The sequence below is a fragment of the Bos indicus x Bos taurus genome, chromosome 24 (assembly GCF_003369695.1).
Source record: "Bos indicus x Bos taurus breed Angus x Brahman F1 hybrid chromosome 24, Bos_hybrid_MaternalHap_v2.0, whole genome shotgun sequence".
Classification (NCBI taxonomy): domain Eukaryota; kingdom Metazoa; phylum Chordata; class Mammalia; order Artiodactyla; family Bovidae; genus Bos; species Bos indicus x Bos taurus.
The window spans coordinates 20,424,779-20,444,672 of NC_040099.1; the positions used below are offsets into that span (position 1 = coordinate 20,424,779).

The 19,894-nt window shown below is 37.3% G+C and overlaps 1 protein-coding gene and 1 long non-coding RNA gene across 8 annotated transcripts in view; both read right to left on the reverse strand.

Moving 5' to 3' along the window:
- Window positions 1-19,894, reverse strand: part of KIAA1328 (KIAA1328 ortholog) — a 421,290-nt gene that overhangs the window by 387,433 nt on the left and 13,963 nt on the right. For all 7 annotated transcript variants that reach the window (XM_027526136.1, XM_027526135.1, XM_027526142.1 and 4 more), the window contains one exon: window positions 16,757-16,851. In XM_027526136.1, the coding sequence (XP_027381937.1) occupies window positions 16,757-16,851 (95 nt within the window). The remainder of the gene's footprint in view (window positions 1-16,756; window positions 16,852-19,894) is intronic.
- On the reverse strand, window positions 9,894-14,496 carry LOC113882927. Its single transcript, XR_003508489.1, has 2 exons — window positions 14,460-14,496; window positions 9,894-10,224 (listed from the first exon to the last, which is right to left on the reverse strand). It is a non-coding gene; the product is annotated as an uncharacterized LOC113882927 (long non-coding RNA).

Below are 19,894 nucleotides of genomic sequence, written 5' to 3' on the forward strand. Positions count from 1 at the left end.
GGAAACGTATTAAAGACAATACAAACCAGGCTTTTCAATATCAACTAGGATGATTACAATTATAGACATTTGTTTCAAGCATTCATGAACACCCACCAAGATCAACCATATCTTGGGCCATGAGACAAACCTCAAAAAATTTTTAAATTATTCTTAGCATAAGAGAACCAAATTAGAAATCAATAATAGAAAGACAAGAGGAAAACCTCCAAATGTCTGGAAATTACACAACAGTTTAAAAAATCCTTGGATCAAAGAGGAAGTCTCAAATGAAATAATTTTTAAAAATACACAGAAGGGAATGAAAATGAATATGTGAGATGCATTGAGAGCAGTAACAAGACTAAATATTAGACTACTAAAAAAATAGTATCAGGTTCCTATTTTAAGAAACTAGAAAAGAACAAATAAATATAAAATAACAAGATGTAAGAAAATACAGATAAGAGCAAAAACTCAATACAATTTAAAACAAGAAAAATAGAGAACAATCAATGAAACAAAAACCTGGTTCTCTGGAGAAAAAAATCACTAATACCCACAAACCTAGCAAGACTAACAAAAATAAAAGAATGTACAAGTAGTATCACAAATGGTGCACTATAGACCTTGCAGTCATTAAAAAGATAACAAGAAAGTACTACGAACAACTTTATGATGACATAAATTAGAAGAAATGGAACAATTCTCAAAAGCCACAGACTCCCAAAACTCAACCAAGACAAAATAGACAACTTAAATAATCTTATAACCATTAAACAAATTGAAGTTGTAATTAAAAAGCTCTTTAAAAAGAAATATCTAGGCCCAGATGGTTTCACTGGAGAATTTTACTAAATAATTAAAGAATAGCTAACACCAATTTCAAACAATTTCTCCTGGAAAACTGAAAAGGAGGGAATACTTTCAACTCATTTTATAAGGCTAGCATTACCAGGATACTAAAACCAGACCAATGCAATTAAAAAAGAGAGAGAGAGACAGAGAGAAAACTGCAGTCCAATACTCCTCACAAACTTTGATGTAAAAATTCCAAACAGGCAATTCCCTGGTGGTCCAATGGCTAGGATGGCTTTAACTGCTTTAAACTGCTGGGGCCCAGGTTCCATCCCTGGTTAGGGAACTAAGATCCCACAAGCCATGTATGACCAATAAATAAAAATTTCAAACACAATACTAGAAAAGGAAGCCTAGCAATACAGAAAACAATTATAAGAAGTGAGGTTTATTACAAGCATAAAAGGCATGCCCAACATTTAAACATCAATTAATATCACCCACCAAATCAATAGCTAAAGAAAACTCCTATGATACTGAGGCAGAAAAAGTATTTTACAAAGCCAAGCAGGCCATCATAGTCAAAACTCAGCACTGAGGGAAACTTCTTTAACTTATAGCTAACATCACACAATGGTGACAGACTGAATGAATTCCATATAAAATCAGGAACATAGTAAACATATCCTCTCTTAACACTTCTATTCACATAACACTGGAAGTCATATACAGGATCATAAGGTATGAAAAAGCATACACATTCAAAAGAAAGCAATGAAACTATCCCTATTTGCAAATAACATGCCTGTCACTGTCCCAAAGAATCAACAGTAAAACCTCCAGAACTAGTGAGTTCAGCAAGGCTCCGGAATAAAGATAAACACAAATTTCAATCATATTTTAAAGAGCAAACAAACATGAAATAACAAATCCGAAAATAAAAATTTAAACCATAATACCATTTATAATCGCTCCAAAGAAAATTAATTACTTAGATATTAAGTGAGAAAACACATATATGATTTATATCCTGAAAATTATAAATTGCTAACGCAAGAAATCAAAGAGCTAAGTAAATGGAAAGTCCTGTCATATTCATAGACTGGAAGACTCAACATAGTAAAGATGTCCATTCTTCCCAAAACTGATCTATAGTCTTAATATAGCAGCTATTAAAATACTAGCAGAGTGTTTAAACAGACATTTACAATCTTATTCAAAAATTATCATGAAAAGGCACAGGACTACCAGAGATAAAATAATTTTGAAAGGGAATAAAGTAGGATGAATCAGTCTATCCAACATTAAAGCTTACTATACAGCAAGATAAATTAAGACAGTTGGAAGAAGGATAGAGACATAGATCAGTGGGTCCGGAAAGAGAACTGAGAAAGAGACATATGCAAATATGTCCAGCTGATTTCTGACAAAGGCAGAAAAAATACTTTAACAAATGGTGCTGGAACAACTGAACATCAGTAGGCAAAAAAAGAAAACGAAATTGTAACTTAAGCCTCATACCTTATATAGAAATTAATGCAAAATGGATCACACACTTAATACAAAATATAAAACTTTCAGAAAATAAAAAAAAAACCAGCAGAACATCTTCAGGTAGTAAGGCTAGGCAAAGAGTTCTCAGTCTTTAAAATAAAAGCATGGTCCATAAAAAGAAAAAAACTGAAAAACTGGACCGAGTTAAAATCAAAAATGCTTGCTCTATGAACAACCCTGTGCAAGGGATGAAAAGACAACCTACAGGCTACTAAAAGGTATTTGCAAACTACATATCCAACAGAGGATCTATATATAGGACATACAAAGAATTCTTAAAACTCAACAAAAAACAGTCCACAAGAAATGGGCAAAAAGGATGAACAGATATTTCTCTGAAGATGATAAAATAAGCACATGAAGCAATATCCAACATCAATAGACATCAGAAAAATGCAAATTAAAACCACAAATGGATAACACTAAATAGCTATCAGAATGGCTACAATATAAAATATATTACATATTTGTAAAATAATTACAACAAACGTTGGCAAAAATGCAGAGGATGTAAATCTCTCCTGTACTGTTGGTGGAAATGTAAAATGGTAAATTCTTCTCGAAAACAGTTCAGCAGTTTCTGACAAAACTTAAACATGCATTTATGACACACTACTCTAAGGAAATGAAAATACTATGCTCACACAAAAACCTATATATAAAAATTCACAGTTTCATTTATAATAATCAAAAGCTTTGAAAACAATCCTTTAACATGCAAATGGTTAAATAAAATGCAGTACATCACAGCATGGAATATTATTCAGGAATAAAAGAAACAAACTATTAATACAGGCAACAACCTGGCTGGATTTAAAAAGAACTACACTGAATGGAAAAAAAACAATCTCAAAGGTTACATGCTGTTTATGATTTCATTTATACAGCATTCTTGAAATGACAAAATATAGAAATGGAGAGTAGATCAATGGTTGCTAGGGATTAGGGAAGGAGAAAGTGGTAGAAAAGAAAGCATCCATGTTTATAAAAGGACAGCATGAGTGACTTATAACAAAACTGTTTTGTATCTTGATTACAGAGATGGTATACAAATCTACACCTGTGATACAAAGCTGCACAGAACTACACAAGTACACGTGAAATCTATACAAGACTGATGAATTCTATCAGTATCAATTTTCTGGTTGTGATACCACACTTGTTCAGTAGCTAAGTAGTGTCTAACTCTGTGACCCCCAGAACTGCAGCACACCAGGCTTCCCTGTCCTTCACCATCTCCCAGAGCTTGCTCAAACTCATGTCCACTGAGCTGGTGATGCCATCCAACCATCTCATCCTCTGCTGCCCCTTCCTCCTCCTGCCTTCAATCTTTCCCAGCATCAGTGTCTCTTCCAATGAGTCAGCTCTTTGCATCAGGTGGCCAAAGTACTAGAAGTTCAGCTTCAGCACCAGTCCTTCCAATGAATATTCAGGGTTGATTTCCTTTAGGATTGACTGCTTTAATCTCCTTGCTGTCCAAGGAACTCTCAAGAGTCTTCTCCAGCATCACAATTCGAAAGCATCAATTCGAAAAGCTCAGCCTTTTTTATGGTCCAGAGTTTAAATAGCTAAAGAGGAGAAGTCAATGTCTGGCTTCAAAGCTTCGAACGACAGTCTGACTCTTATTACAGGCTAATGCAGGTGGTAGCTTGAAGTTGAAGACAATTCTTATTTACTATTCTGAAATCCCTAGGGCCCTTAAGGATTGTGCTAAATCTCCTCTGCCTGCACTCTATAAATGTATCAATAAAGCCTGAATGGCAGCATATTTGTTTATAATGTGGTTAACTAAATATTTTAAGCTCATTGTTGAGATTTACTACTGCTCCAAAAAGACTCCTTTCAAAATACTACTGCTCATTGATAATAAGATTGGTCACCCAGAAGTTCTGATGGAGATGTACAAAGATTAGTGTTGTTTTCATGCCTGCTAACACAACATTTATTCTGCAGTAAGGAGTCATTTCAATTTCCAAGTTTTACTATTTAAAAATTACATTTTGAAAGCTGCCAAAGACAGTGATTTCTTCAATGGATCTGGGAAAAGTAAATGAAAACCTGTGAAGGATTCACTCTTAAAGTGTCACTAAGAGCATTTGTGTAAAATATCAACATTAACAGGAATTAGGAAGAAGCTGATGCTAACCTTCATGGATGACTTTGAAGGGTTCAAGACATCAGTAAAGAAAGCAACTGCACATGTGGTAGAAACAGCAAGAGAAGAAGAGCAGCCTACAGATGTGACTTAGTTGCTACAATTTCATGATAAAATTTTCAAGGAAAAAGAATTGCTTCTCATGAATGAGCAAAGAAAGTGATTTCTTGAGATGGAATACATTTCTGGTAAAGATACTGTGACGACTGTTAAAATGCCAACAAAGGGTTTAAAATATTATCTAAGCTTAGTTGATAAAGCAGAGAAAGGTTTGAAACAAGGACTGATTCCAATTTTCAAAAAAGTTCTACATGTAAAAAATGCTATCAAACAGCATTGCATGCTACATTACAGAGAAATCAGTACAGCAGAAGGAAGAGCCAACCGATGCAGCAAACTTCATTGCTGTCTTACTTTAAGAATTGGTATATCCACTCCAATCTTCAGTAACCACCAACCTGCAGTCAGAAGGCATCAACACCGTGCTTAAATCCTTCACCAGCAAAAAATTATAACTTACTGAAAGTTCAGATGATGGTTAGCATTTTTAACAATAAAGTGTTTTTAAATTAAGGTAGCTGCATTCTTTTAAGATACAATGTTATTGCACACTTAACAGACTATGCTATGGCTATGCTATGCTAAGTCACTTCAGTCGTGTCCGACTCTGTGCGACCCCATGGACGGCAGCCCACCAGGCTCCCCCGTCCCTGGGATTCTCCAGGCAAGAACACTGGAGTGGGTTGCCATTTCCTTCTCCAATGCATGAAAGTGAAAAGTGAAAGTGAAGTCACTCAGTTGTGTCCGACTCTTAGCGACCCCATGGATTGCAGCCTAACAGGTTCCTCCGTCCATGGGATTTTCCAAGCAAGAGTACTGGAGTGGGGTGCCATTGCCTTCTCCGTAACAGACTATAGTATAGTATAAATATAACTTTTATGTGCATGGGGAAACCAAAAAGTTTTTGTAACTCACTTTATTATGATACTTGCTTTACTGTGATGGTCTGGACCCTGCAATAAGTCTGAGGTATGCCTGCACACACATACACACACACACACACATACACACACACACAAACACTCACACGCATACACACATACATATCCATACATGTAAAGCAAAATGGTACTTCCTTACAAAAATTATTTTAAATATAAGTGAATTATATTCACCAAATGAAAAATAGAAGTTGGCAAATGGATTATAAAAAAAACAATAATTCAACTATATGTTGTCTACAAGTGACTCACTTTAAATCAAAAGACAAAAGCTAAAATATGGAAAAAAGCTATTTCATGCAAACAACATGCAAATAGTAACCAAAAGAGAAATGGGTTTCCTTTTTACTAACATCAGCCAAAATAAACCTTAAAAAAAAATGTTACAAGACAAAGAGACAGATGCCATAGATTGATAAATGGGTCAATTTCTTAAGAATATATAAAAATTATAAAAGTAAAAATACCAAACATCAGAGCCCCAAAATATATAAAGAAAACATGGACATAATTGAGAAAAATAGACAGTTTTACAATAATAGGTGGAGACTTCAATAATCTACTTTCAATGGACAGAACATTGAGGTGAAAAATCATCAATACAAAAAGAAAGGATTTGAACAGCACTATAAACTAACTATGGAGCATTCTCCAAGATAATCATCAATTTAGTTCAGTTCAGATCAGTTGCTCAGTGGTGTCCAACTCTTTGCAACTTCATGGACAGCAGCACGCCAGGCCTCCCTGTCCATCACCAACTCTTGGAGCTTGCTCAGACTCATGTCCATCGAGTCAGTGATGCCATCCAACCATCTCATCCTCTGTTGTCCCCTTCAGGTCCTCTGTTATCCCTTTCTCCTCCTGCCTTCAACTATATTGACTATATATTAACATACAACTAACACATTGACTACATATTAACATATGTTAAGTCAAAATACAAATCCCAATACATTTAAACAGGATTCAAGGAGTATAAAGTATTCTCTTCAGTACAATAGAATAAAGCTAAAAATCAAGGAAAAGAAAAATGGAAATTCATAAATATATACAAATTAAATAACACACTCAACAAATGGGAAAAATAAAAAACCAGAAAGAAAATTAGAAACTACTTTGAGATGAAATGAAAATGAAAAGTAAACATACCAAAACCTACAGGGGGTAGCAAAAGCAGTGCTCAGAGGGATATTCACAGCTGTAAATGCCTACATTAAAAAAGAAGAGAGATTTAAGGACTTCCTTGGTGGTTCAGTGATTAAGATTCTGAATTTCCAATGCAGGGATAATGGATTTAAACCCTGGTCAGGGAACTAAGATCCTGCTTGTTGTGTGCTATGGCCAAACAAAAATTATTTTTTAAAAAACCATAATATCTAAAATTATTATGACAAGAAATTGATAGACAATCCAGTTAACAACTGGGCAAAGGACTTGAATAGATATTTCTCCAAAGAAGACACCCAAACGGTGACATCATTAGCCACTAGAAAAACGGCAATCAAAATCACAAATAAGATACCACTTGATACCTATCAGGATGGTTATATTAAAAAACATGAAATACAACAGGTGTTGGTGGGCATGTAGAGACATTGGAATCTTTGTACATTGTTAATGGGAATATAAAGTGGTTCAGTTCAGTTACTCAGTAGTGTCTGACTCTTTGCAACCCCATGAACTGCAGCACGCCAGGCTTCCCTGTCCATCAACTCGTGGAGTTTACTCAAACTCATGTCCATCGAGTTGGTGATACCATCCAACCATCTCATCTTCTGTCATCCCCTTCTCCTACTGCCTTCAATCTTGCCCAGCATCAGAGTCTTTTCCAATGAATCAGTTCTTTGTATCAGGTGGCTAAAGTATTGGAGCTTTAGCTTCATCATCAGTCCTTTCAATGAATATTCAAGACTGATTTCGTTTATGATGGACTGGTTGGCTCTCCTTGCAGTCCATGGGACTCTCAAGAGTTTTCTCCAACATCACAGTTCAAAACCATCAATTCTTTGGCACTCAGCTTTCTTTACGGTCCAACTCTTACATCCATATATGCCTACTGGAAAAACCAAAGCTTTGACTAAATGGACCTTTGTCAGCAAAGTAATGTCTCTGTTTCTTAATATGCTGTCTAGGTTGGTCATAGCTTTTCTTTCAAGGAGCAGCGTCTTTTAATTTCATGGCTGCAGTCACTATCTACAGTGATTTTGGAGCTCACGAAAATAAAGTCTGTCACTGTTTCCATTTTGTTTACCCATCTATTTTCCATGTAGTTATGAGACCAGATGCCATGATCTCAGTTTTTTGAATGTTGAGTTTTAAGCCAGCTTTTTCACTCTCCTCTTTCACCTTCATTAAGAGGCTCTTCCGTTCCTCTTCACTTTTGGCCAAAAGTTTGGTAGTTCTCCAAAAAGTTCAACACAGAATAACCTAAGACCTAGCAATTCCACCCCTGTATATATAACCAAAATAACTGAAACGTGTTCAAACAAAAATTGTACATGAATATTCATAGCAGTGGTGCTTCCCATATGGTACAAGTGGTAAAGAATCCATATGCAAATGCAGGAGAAGAAAGAGACATGGGTTTGATCCCTGGGTTGGGAAGATTCCCCTGGAGGAGGAAATGGCAACCCACTCCAGTATTCTTGCCTGGAGAATCCCATGGACAGAGAAACCTGGAGGGCTATGTCCATGAGGTCCCAAAGAGTCAGATACAACTGAAGTGATTTAGCACGCATTCATAGCTGCACTACTCACAAAAGCCAAAAGGTAGAAACCCAAATGTCTATACATGAATGGAGAAACAAAATATGATGTATCTATACAATGAAGTATTTTTCAGCCAACGTTGAAAACAGTATGCCAAGTGAAAAAAATCAGACACAAGAAGCCACATATTGTATGATTCCAGTTAAATATCAAGAGTCAGCAAATCAATACGGACAGAAAACTGATTAGCTATTGTCAGGGGTTAGGGTGAAAGTGAGAATGGGGAGCAACTGCTTAACGGGTACAGTTTCCTTTGGGCTGAAAATGTTCTAGAGCTTAAAAGTGGTGACTGTGCAAAACTGTGAGTGTACTAAATACCTCTTCACAAGCTGTAATTAAGATTGCCCAGAAAAAAATCAACACCTCAGATAGGGAGATGATACCACTCTAATGGCAGAAAGTGAAGAGAAACTAAAGAGCCTCTTGACGAAGGTGAAAGAGGAGAGTGAAAAAGCTGGATTAAAACTCAACGTTCAAAAAACAAAGATCATGACATCTGGTCCTATCACTTCATGGCAAATAGATGGGGAAAATGTGGAAACAGTGTCAGATTTCATTTTCTTGGCTCCCAAATCAATGTGTACAGTGACTGCAGCCACAAAATTAAAAGACACTTGCTCCTTGGAAGAAAAGCTATGACAAACTTAGAGAGTGTATTAAAAAGCAGAGATATCATGTTGTGGACAAAGGTCTGTCTAGTCAAAGCTATGGTTTTTCTAGTAGTCATGTATGGATGTGAGAGCTGGACCATAAAGAAGGCTGAGCACCAAAGAATTGATGCATTTGAACTGTGGTGCTGGAGAAGACTCTTGAAAGTACCTTGGACAACAAGGAGATCAAACCAGTCAATCCTAAAGGAAATCAGTCCTGAATATTTATTGGAAGGACTGGTGCTGAAGCTAAAGCTCCAATACTTTTGGCCACCTGATGCAAACAGCTGACTCACTGGGAAAGATCTTGATGCTGGGAAAGATTGAGGGCAAGAGGAGAAGCGGGTAACAGAGGATGAGATGGCTGGATGGCATCACTGACTCAAAGGATCTAATTTTAAGCAAACTCAGGGAGACAGTGAAGGATAGGGAAGCCTGGTGTGCTGCAGTCCATGAGGTTGCAAAGAGTTGGACGTAACTTAGCGACTAAACAACAACAACAACAAATGTCTCCAGAGGTCAGTTTTATATTATATGTATTTTACCACAATATGGTACTAGAATAGTAAAACTCACAGACAGACTAAGTATAATGGTGACTGCCATGGGCAGGCAGAGGGGGGCACTGGGGAGTTTTAATGGGCATAGAGCTTTAGTTTTGCAAAATGAAAAGTGTTCTGGAGTGAACACTTCAGTTTTGCAAGATGAAAAGTGTTCTGTTGAACAACAATGTGAATATCTTTAATACTACTGAATTGTACACTTAAAAAATGGTTAAGATAGTAAAATTTCTGTGAATTTTACCATAATCAAAACATACAATTTAAAAAATACATGATGACACTTCATGAAAACTACTAGCATTTCTCATGATACAAAAATCTTTAATAAGATATTAGTAAATCAAATTCAGTAACACAGTAAAAACAAAACCAAAAACCACCATAACCAAATGAGGCTTAGACCAGAAAAGCAAGGTAAATTAAACACTCAAAAACCAATATATTTTATCACAGTAATAGAGGAAAAAAAGAAAAGACATATTATCAGCACAGTACATGAACATAAATCATTTGACACATTCTACTCTTATTTATGACAAAATAAAGGAAAAAAACCTCACCAAACTAGGAACAAAAATAAACCTCCTCAACCTGATGAAGAATATCTACAGAAAACCAACAGCTTGCATTGTACTTAACAGTGAAAGGGGTAAGATAAAAAAAAAGAAGGCAAAGATGTCCCTCTTCTCACTTTCATTTAGCATTGTCCTGAGGTCCCAGCCAATGTCAAAGAGCAGGAAAAGAAAACAAAGTATCTATAGATGGGAAAGAAAAAACTGTTTAGATCAGTAGATGACATGATGCTGTATGTGGAAAATACAAAACACTGCAAAAAAGCTACTATAACAAGTAAATTTTAAGAAGTTGAAGGAGACCAAGTCAATATTAAAAGCTCAATTGTGTTCCTTTCAAATTAGAAATAAAATTAGAAATTAAGCATATCGTATAATATAAAATTAATATTACACGATTTATAGTAGTATCAAAAACATAAGATACTTAAGAATACTATAAAATATGAGTATATTTTATACCCATACCTGAAAACTACAAATCATGCAGGAAAAAATGAATGAAAATTTAAACAAACAATGGAAAGATATGACGTATTCATAGATTAGAAGACTCAGTGTGAGTATGTCAGTTTTCCTTACTTTGATCCACAAATCCCATATGCATGCATGCTCAGTCACTCAGTCGTGTCCAACTCTGTGCGACCCCATGAACTGTAGACTGCCAGGATCCTTGGTTCATGGGATTCTCCAGGCAAGAATCCTGGAGTGGGTTGCCATTTCCTCCTCCAGGGGATCTTCCCAAACCAGAGACTGAACCTGTATCTCCTGCACTCTTGCATCGGCAGGTAGCTTCTTTACCACTGAGCCACTGGCTTCCCTGGATCTTCCCTGAGGTAAATTCCATATTTATCTCAGTCACTCAGTCGTGTCCAACTCTTTGCAACCCCATGGACTATAGAGTCCACAGAATTCTCCAGGCCAGAATACTGGAGTGGGTAACTTTTACCTTCTCCAGGGGATCTTCCCAACCCAGGGATTGAACCCAACTCTCCCATATTGCAGGCAGATTCTTTAGCAGCTGAGCCACAAGGGAAGCCCAAGAATACTGGAATGGGTAGCCTATCCCTTCTCCTGTGGATTTTCCTAATCTAGGAATTGAACAGGGGTCTCCTGCTTTGCAGGCATATTCTTTACCAAATGAGCTATCAGGGAAGCCCAAATTCCATATACTTCACACAAAATTCCAGAAGGCAATTTTCTTTTAGTAATTAATAAGCTGACTCTAAAATTTAGTGGCATGCAAAGTACCTCAAAGAGCCCAAATAATTTTCAAAACAAACAAAAATATCAATGAAATTTCAAGACTTAACTAAAAAAATAAAAATAATTAAGTTAGTATAGTATTGGCAAAAGGGTACATGTCAATGGAATGAAATAAAAGTGCCCAGAAACAGACCATGCATATATGGTCAACTGATTTTTGACAAGGAGGCTGAGGCTAATTCTGCAAAAAGATATAGGAAAAACATTTCGCCACCATGGGATGGGCAAGGTTTCTTACATGTAACACTAAAAGCATGAATCACAAAAGAAAAATTGATAAACGAAAGTTGAGCAAAATTTTTAAAAATTGCTTTTCAAAAGAAAATAGTAAGAGAATTAAAAAGCAAGCTGCAGGATGGGGGGGAAACCAAATACTTGACAACTTACATCTAGAATATATAAAGAACTCTAATACTTCACTATCAAGAAGGAAGAGGGTGAGTGGGTGAAAAAAAGGCAAAATATTTGAACAGACACTTAACAAAATTAAACTGGACAATGAACACATTAATCACTGGAGGAACACAAATTAATCCCACAAGGAGATATTAGAATCATCAAAATTTAGAGAAACGACAATACGAAGAGTCATTGAATATGCAGAATGATGGACCTCTCATACATTCCTAGCAGGACTGTGAAATAGCAAAACCATATTGGGAACCAGTTTGGTAGACTTTTTTTTATAAAAAATAAACACTTAACATATAAGAACTGAACAAAAAAGATCTTCATGACCCAGTTAATTATGATGGTGTGATCACTCATCTACAGCCAGACATCCTGGAATGTGAAGTCAAGTGGGCCTTAGGAAGCATCACTACAAACAAAGCTAGTGGAGGTAATGGAATTCCAATTGAGCTATTTCAAATCCTGAAAGATGATGCTGTGAAAGTGCTGCACTCAATATGTCAGCAAATTTGGAAAACTCAGCAGTGGCCACAGGACTGGAAAAGGTCAGTTTTCATTCCAATCCCAAAGAAAGGCAATGCCAAAGAATGCTCAAACTATGGCACAACTGCGCTCTACTACTGTGGGCAAGAATCCCTTAGAAGAAATGGAATAGCTCTCATAGTCAACGAAAGAGTTTGAAATGCAGTACTTGGGTGCAATCTCAAAAATGACAGAAGGATCTCTGTTCATTTCCAAGGCAAACCATTCAATATCACAGTAATCCAAGTCTATAACCCAACCAGTAATGCTGAAGTTGAACAGCTCTATGATGACTGACAAGACCTTCTAGAACTAACAACAATAACAAAAAGATGTCCTTGTCATCATAGGGGACTGGAATGCAAAAGTAGGAAGTCAAGAGATACCTGGAGTAACAGGCAAGTTTGACCTTGAAGTACAAAACGAAGCAGGGCAAAGGTTAACAGAGTTTTGCCAAGTGAATGCACTGGTCAAAGCAAATACCCTCTTCCAACAACATAAGAGATGACTCTACACATGGACTTCACCAGATGGTCAACACTGAAATCAGATTGATTATATTCTTTGTAGCCAAAGATGGAGAAGCTCTACACAGTCAGCAAAAGCAAGATTGGGAGCTTACAGTGGCTCAGATCATGAATTCCTTACTTCAAATTCAGATTTAAATTGAAGAAAGTAGGGAAAACCCACTAGACCATTCAGGTATGACTTAAATCATATTCCTACAATAATATAGTGGAAGTGAGAAATAGATTCAAGGGATTAGATCTGATAGACAGAATGCCTGAAGAACTATGGAAAGAGGTTCGTGACATTGTACAGGAAGCAGTGATGAAAACCATCCCCAAGAAAAAGAAATGCAAAAAGGCAAAATGGTTCTCTGAGGAGGACTTACAAATAGCTGAGAAAAGAAGAGAACCTAAATGCAAAGGAGATAAAGAAAAATGTACTCATCTGAATGCAGAGTTCCAAAGAATAGCAAGGAGAGATAAAGCCTTCCTAAGTAATCAATGTAAAGAAATAGAGGAAAACAATAGAATTGGAAAGACTAGCGATCCCTTCAAGAAAATTAGAGATACCAAGGGAACATTTCATGCAAAGACGGGCACAATAAAGGACAGAAATGGTATGGACCTAACAGAAGCAGAGATATTAAGAAGAGGTGGCAAGAATACACAAAAGAACTATACAAAAAAGATCTTCATGACCCAGATAATCACAATGAGAGCCAGACATCCTGGAGTCTGACATCAAGTGGGCCTTTGGAATCATCACTATGAATAAAGCTAGTAGAAGTGACGGAATTCCAGCTGAGCAATTTCAAGTACTAAAAGATGATACTGTGAAAGTGCTGCACTCAATATGTCAGCAAATTTGGAAAACTCAGCAGTGGCCACAGAACTGGAAAAGGTCAGTTTTCATTTGAATCTCAAAGAAAGGCAATGCCAAGGAATGTTCAAACTACCACACAATTGCACGCATTTCACATGCTAGCAAAGTAATGCTCAAAAGTCTTCAAGCCAGGCTTCAACAGCACTTGAACCGAGAATGTTCAGATGTTCAAGCGGAATTTAGAAAAGCCTAAGGAACCAGGGATCAAATTGCCAACATCCACTGGATTAGAGAAACAACAAGAAATTCCAGAGAAATATCTACTTCTGCTTTAAACACTACGCCAAAGCCCTTGACTGTGTGGATCACAACAAACTGTGGAAAATTCTTAAAGAGATGGGAATAACAGAACACCTTACTTGCCTCCTGAGAAAGCTGTATTCAGGTCAAGAAGAAACAGTTAGAACTGGACATGGAACAACAGACTGGTTCCAAATTGGGAAAGGAGTATGTCAAGGCTGCATACCGTCACCCTGCTTATTTAACTTATATGCAGAGTACATCATGTGAAATGCTGGCCTGGCTGAAGTACAAGCTGGAATCAAGATTGCTGGGACAAATATCAATAACCTCAGATATACAGATGACACCATTCTTATGGTGTAATTAGCAAAGAGGAACGGAAGAGCCTCTTGATGAAAGTGAAGACAGTGAAAAAGTTGGCTTAAAACTCAACATTCAGAAAACTAAGATCAGGGCATCTGGTCCCAACACTTCATGGCAAAATGATGGGGAAACAATGGAAACAATGACAGACATTATTTCCTTGGGCTCCAAAATCACTGCAGGTGGTGACTGCACCCATGAAATTAATAGCTATGACCTACCTGCTGCTGCCGCTGCTGCTAAGTCGCTTCAGTCATGTCCAACTCTGTGCGACCCCATAGACGGTGGCCCACCAGGCTCCCCCATCCCTGGGATTCTCCAGGCAAGAACACTGGAGAGGGTTGCCATTTCCTTCTCCAGTGCATGAAAGGGAAAAGTAAAAGTGAAGTCACTCAGTCGTGTCCAACTCTTTGCGACCCCATGGTCTGCAGCCTACCAGGCTCCTCCATCCATGGGATTTTCCAGGCAAGAGTACTGGAGTGGGGTGCCATTGCCTTCTAGATGGAATATTAAAAAGCAGAGAGAATACTTTGCTGACAAAGGTCCATCTAGTCAAAGATATGGTTTTTCCAGAAGTCACGTATGGATGTGATAGTTGGACCATAAAGAAAGCTGAACGCCGAAGAATTGACACTTTTGAACTGTGGTGTTGGAGAAGACTCTTGAGAGTCCCTTGGACTGCAAGGAAATCAAACCAATCAAATCAAAGGAAATCTGTCCTGAATATTCATTGGAAGGAATGATGCTGAAGCTGAAACTCCAATACTTTGGCCACCTGATGCGAAGAACTGACACACTGGAAAAGACCCTGATGCTGGGAAATATTGACGGCAGGAGGAGAAGGGAATGACAGAGGATGAGATGGTTGGATGGCATCACTGACTCAACGGACATGAGTCTGAGCAAGCTCCAGGAGCTGGTGCTGGATGGGGAACCCTGGCTGCAGACCACAGGGTCGCAAAGAGTTAGACATGACTCATCTACTGACTTGAACTGATAGTGGTAATGGGGGTTTTTAGCAGTCAAATTTGTAGTAATATTGTACTAAAACACTGACACTCTACCAAGAATCTTACACTTTGCTAGAAAGCAGAAGTTTACTGAAACCAAAACAATATGCTCTAAGATGTCAAGAGTTCGCTAAGCCTGGAAGCTGAACATGTATCAGAACAATAAGGCAATGCTGCTGCTGCTAAGTCGCCTCAGTCGTGTCTGACTCTGTGCGACCCCATAGACAGCAGCCCACCAGGCTCCTCCGTCCCTGGGATTCTCCAGGCAAAAATACTGGAGTGGGTTGCCATTTCCTTCTCCAATAAATTCAGGACCATTAATATATGATGTCAAACTAATTGTAACAGCTGTAAGGACATTCACATCCCTCTCCATGGTTAAAAAAAAAAAAAAAAAGCCTTGTAAGATGATCATAAATTAAATGTTTAACAATCAAATGTTTTCCCATTATAAAAAACACTACTTGAGATAATGAAAAGTCTACTTCAGGGAGCAGAATAGTCAAAGAATTCCAGTGAAAGAGGTTACTGCTTAATCAAGTGGCATATCAATTTCAGACTAAGGCAGTACTTTGAATTCTTATACTCTGTAATCGAATCCCCCAAACATCACTGCTTTTGTCATCTTTTATACCTATGATTCTATGATTTAATAAGGTAATTTTTAACTTCAGTTTTTCTAGAACAGCCTCTACAAACATTATTTTAAGGCCTTAAGATGAAATACTTCCTGTAGTTATCTTTAATTTAGAAAAAAGAAAGAAGAAAAAAGACCTACTATATTCAAACATACAATTGAATGATAAAAATGAGTACTATTTTATCAGTGTTTAGGTATGGCCTTCCCATAAACTTAATTTTTATAATTTATATTAATATATTCGTCTACAGACATCTTCATTTATTAAGACCTCAAAACTTGACATGTATGTTAAGGAAAAATTATACAAAGTAAATATGCTTCAAACACATCATTAATAAACTGGAATACTACATCCAAACAGTTAAGAACTCTCTCAAAATTCAAAACCCCTTATTTGAAACTATCAGAAGTTAGCAAACTGACAAGTATTCTTGTGAAAGATGACAATAAAAAGAATGTTCTCTTCCGTTTCAGATGCTAAAGCAAAACCAAAAGTAATTGCTATGCCTCTGATAACAATATCAACCTACATCAATAGAAGAGCTAAGTTTCAAAATGTTCCCTCCTGATACATGACCGCTGCAGATATTTCTATGAAACAACTGGGAAAGTAAATAAACCAGAAAACACAAGTTGGAGAGTGTTTGTTCTGCTGTTTATTTCTTTTCCATTTTATGTTTTGTGTGTGTGTGTGTGTGTGTTTTCTACTTTTCTTTTTGGCACCACAGAATATTATTTTTCCTAAAAGTCTTTGTTCCCATAAGACCAATGACAGGATGACATCAGAACATATTTATAATTTTCTATTTTCAAAAAAATATTCTCTCTCACATAGTAATACACTTCATACAAGGCTTTATCTCACCTGGCCAGTTCTTTAATTAAGTTTGCAATGCGTCTTTTGTCTTCAAGACACAAATCCTTCAGTGAAGCACTCTTTATTTCTCCCCTGCAGAAACTCTAAAACAAACAAAAAAAATCATTCTGATTAACTTTCACAAAAAACAACTTTCAAGACTTTTCAAGAAATTTCTTTAAATTAGCACAGGGGATGAAATTTCTTGGATCTCTTTTATTTGGTAGAAGACTACCTATTTCATTTAAACCTACTGTGAACTCAAAACAGGCTAAGGAACAATCTGTCCACCAGGGGACATCATGAAATTTACACAGGAAAAGCAGAGTAAGAACTCACAGACACAAATGCTTAAGTATCAGGGAATAATAAGGAAACAACTTTCCCCTGGTGAACGTCACAGAAACAAACATCTAATGGAAGATACTGAGATCCTTCTGAGACCACAGTCTATGGCTGCTTGAAGGTTTATTAAGGTTGGCAGCAGAGGCACCAGTTTCTAAGCTCTCAATATATCCCAAGGTTCATTCCAAAGGGTATTAGATCAAAGAGTAATAGTAATAATAGGTAATGTTATATCCAGTGTTATTATATCCAGTTATATCCATTATATCCAGTGAATATTCTAAGTATTTTATACTTATTAATCCATTTCATTTTCACCACAGTGCTATTAGGTAGGTATTATTCCTGTTCTATAGTGAGGGTACATACCTTGCCTAGGAATATAGCAGTGAACTAGCAAAATCGAGATTCAAGCATTGATTCCACAGTCTATGTTCTTACTCACTGTACTATCCTACCTCCTATACTATAAAAAGTTATCCTAGTACATGAACGGAGAAGGCACTCTTCCAGTACTCTTGCCTGGAAAATCCCATGGATGGAGGAGCGTGGTAGGCTGCAGTCCATGGGGTTGCGAAGAGTCGGACACGACTGAGCGACTTCACTTTCACTTTTCACTTTCCTGCATTGGAGAAGGAAATGGCAACCCACTCCAGTGTTCTTGCCTGGAGAATCGCAGGGATGGGGGAGCATGTTGGCTGCCATCTATGGGGTCACACAGAGTTGGACACGACTGAAGTGACTTAGCAGCAGTACATGAACATCAAAGCTATGAAACCTAGGAATTCACTTGTAGGTAACACGTAAAAGGAATATGTTTAAAAAAACAATCCTTGGCATTGCCATTTATGCAACCACAAAGTAAATTAGTCCAATTACTTCACGTGGCCAAGAATAATCCAAGACCCCTAAAATGAATCCTGGAAGCACTGTTAGCCAAAGATGGGAAAGATAAGGGAGAAAAAGGAAATGGGAAACAGGATATGGTAAAAAGACAAAACATTAAATGGATTTGGTTTTAGATTTTAGATATGGTCAGTTTGAGATGCCAGGAGGACATTCATGGGGAAATGTTTAGGCAGGAAGCTGAAAATGTGGGTCTGGATCACAGGTCAAAGAAAAACATAAAAATTTAAAATTCAGCCATATGTTGCTATCAATAATGTTTAGATTTTTATTATTTTCTTTATATTTTTCTATGTTTTAAAATTTTCCTTAAAATAAGAAAAAATACTAATTTTTAAAAATCAACTCCTAATCCAAGAAAATAAATTAAAACTGGTAACTAAAAAGACAAAAGGAGGATCGGAAGCATACAATATTGTAGGAGAAAAAAGTTTTAAGAAGAATGTGGGGTTAACAGTGGTAATAATCAAAAAACAGAATATTAAAAGGAGTCACTGGATTTGGCAATGGGAAAAATTGCTGAAAACCCATTAAGAGATTTTCAGTAAACAAAAAAAAAGAAAGCCTTGCAAATAGGCAAGAACTTCAGCAGCATTGTGTTCAGGCAAAAACCTGAAAACACAAATGTTTGTCAACCAGAGTTAAACTGTGGTATATTTATACAATGGAATTCTGCAGCTACTGATTGTTAGTTGACATTCATCCATCTTCAAACCCACCCTACCCTGCTTTGCTTTGTGAGGCTGAGGCTCTGGAAACCTCAATTCTCCTTTGCCACATGATTCTCTATTAAGCTGTGCTTAGTCGCTCAGTCATGTCCAGCTCTTTGTGAGCCCATGGACTTGCAGCCCGCCAGGCCCTCCTGTCCATGGGAAATCTCCAGGCAAGAATACTGGAGTGGGTTGCCATGCCCTCCTCCAGGGGATCTTGCCAACCCAGGGACTGAACACAGGTCTCCCACATTGCAGGCGGATTCTTTACCATCTGAGCCACCAGGGAAGCCCATTCTCTATTAAGCTCTACCAACAGGGAGAAGGAGAGGCTCTGAGAGGAAGAAAGGACACATTCCTTCCTATTGCTTTCTGTTTCTGTCAGTATTACCCCTGCCAGAGATCTTCACCCTGGCAAGAACAACCGATTCCTGTTGGTAATTCTTCCAGGCCTCACAGAACCAGCCTTTGTCATGTCTCCTTGGAGACAGCAATACCCCTTAGGCTAGTTCCCCATCATCATAGGTCCAAGTTTCAGCTCTAAGTGGCCCCTCCTCCAAGTTTCTAGGTTTTAATAATTCCAGCTTGTTCTGCTTTCCCAACTCTAGAGATGGTGGCTGTGTCTTGCCATTATTACATACATGGTAACTTAGTGTGCCTTTTTTGCCTTTCAGTTCTCCAGCACCAGTCTAACAAGTTTTTATATACTAAACATACTCTCAGTTGAAATAACTGAGTAAACCCTGATTGAAATATCAGTGAAAAGAAATTAAATATGACAACTTGCAGCATAAATAAATCTCAGAAACATAACACTGAATAAAAAAAATCAGACAATATGATATGAGATCATTCATAAAAAGTTGGTAATATACACAAAACTATGGGATTCCCTGGTGGATCAGTCAGTAAAGAGACCTCCTGCAATGCAGGAGATGCGGGTTCAGTCCTTGGATTGGGAAAGATCCCCTGGAGGAGGAAATGGCAACCCACTGCAGTATTCTTGCCTGGAAAATCCCATGGACAGAGAAGCCTGGTGGGCCACAGTCCATCAGGGTTGCAAGAGGTGGACACAACTTAGTGACTAAACCACCACCACCACTGTTTAAAAACAAATACATGTTTACACCATATAGGACAGCAGTTGATAAACTACAACTGCAAGCTAAATCTGGTTCAAAGCTTA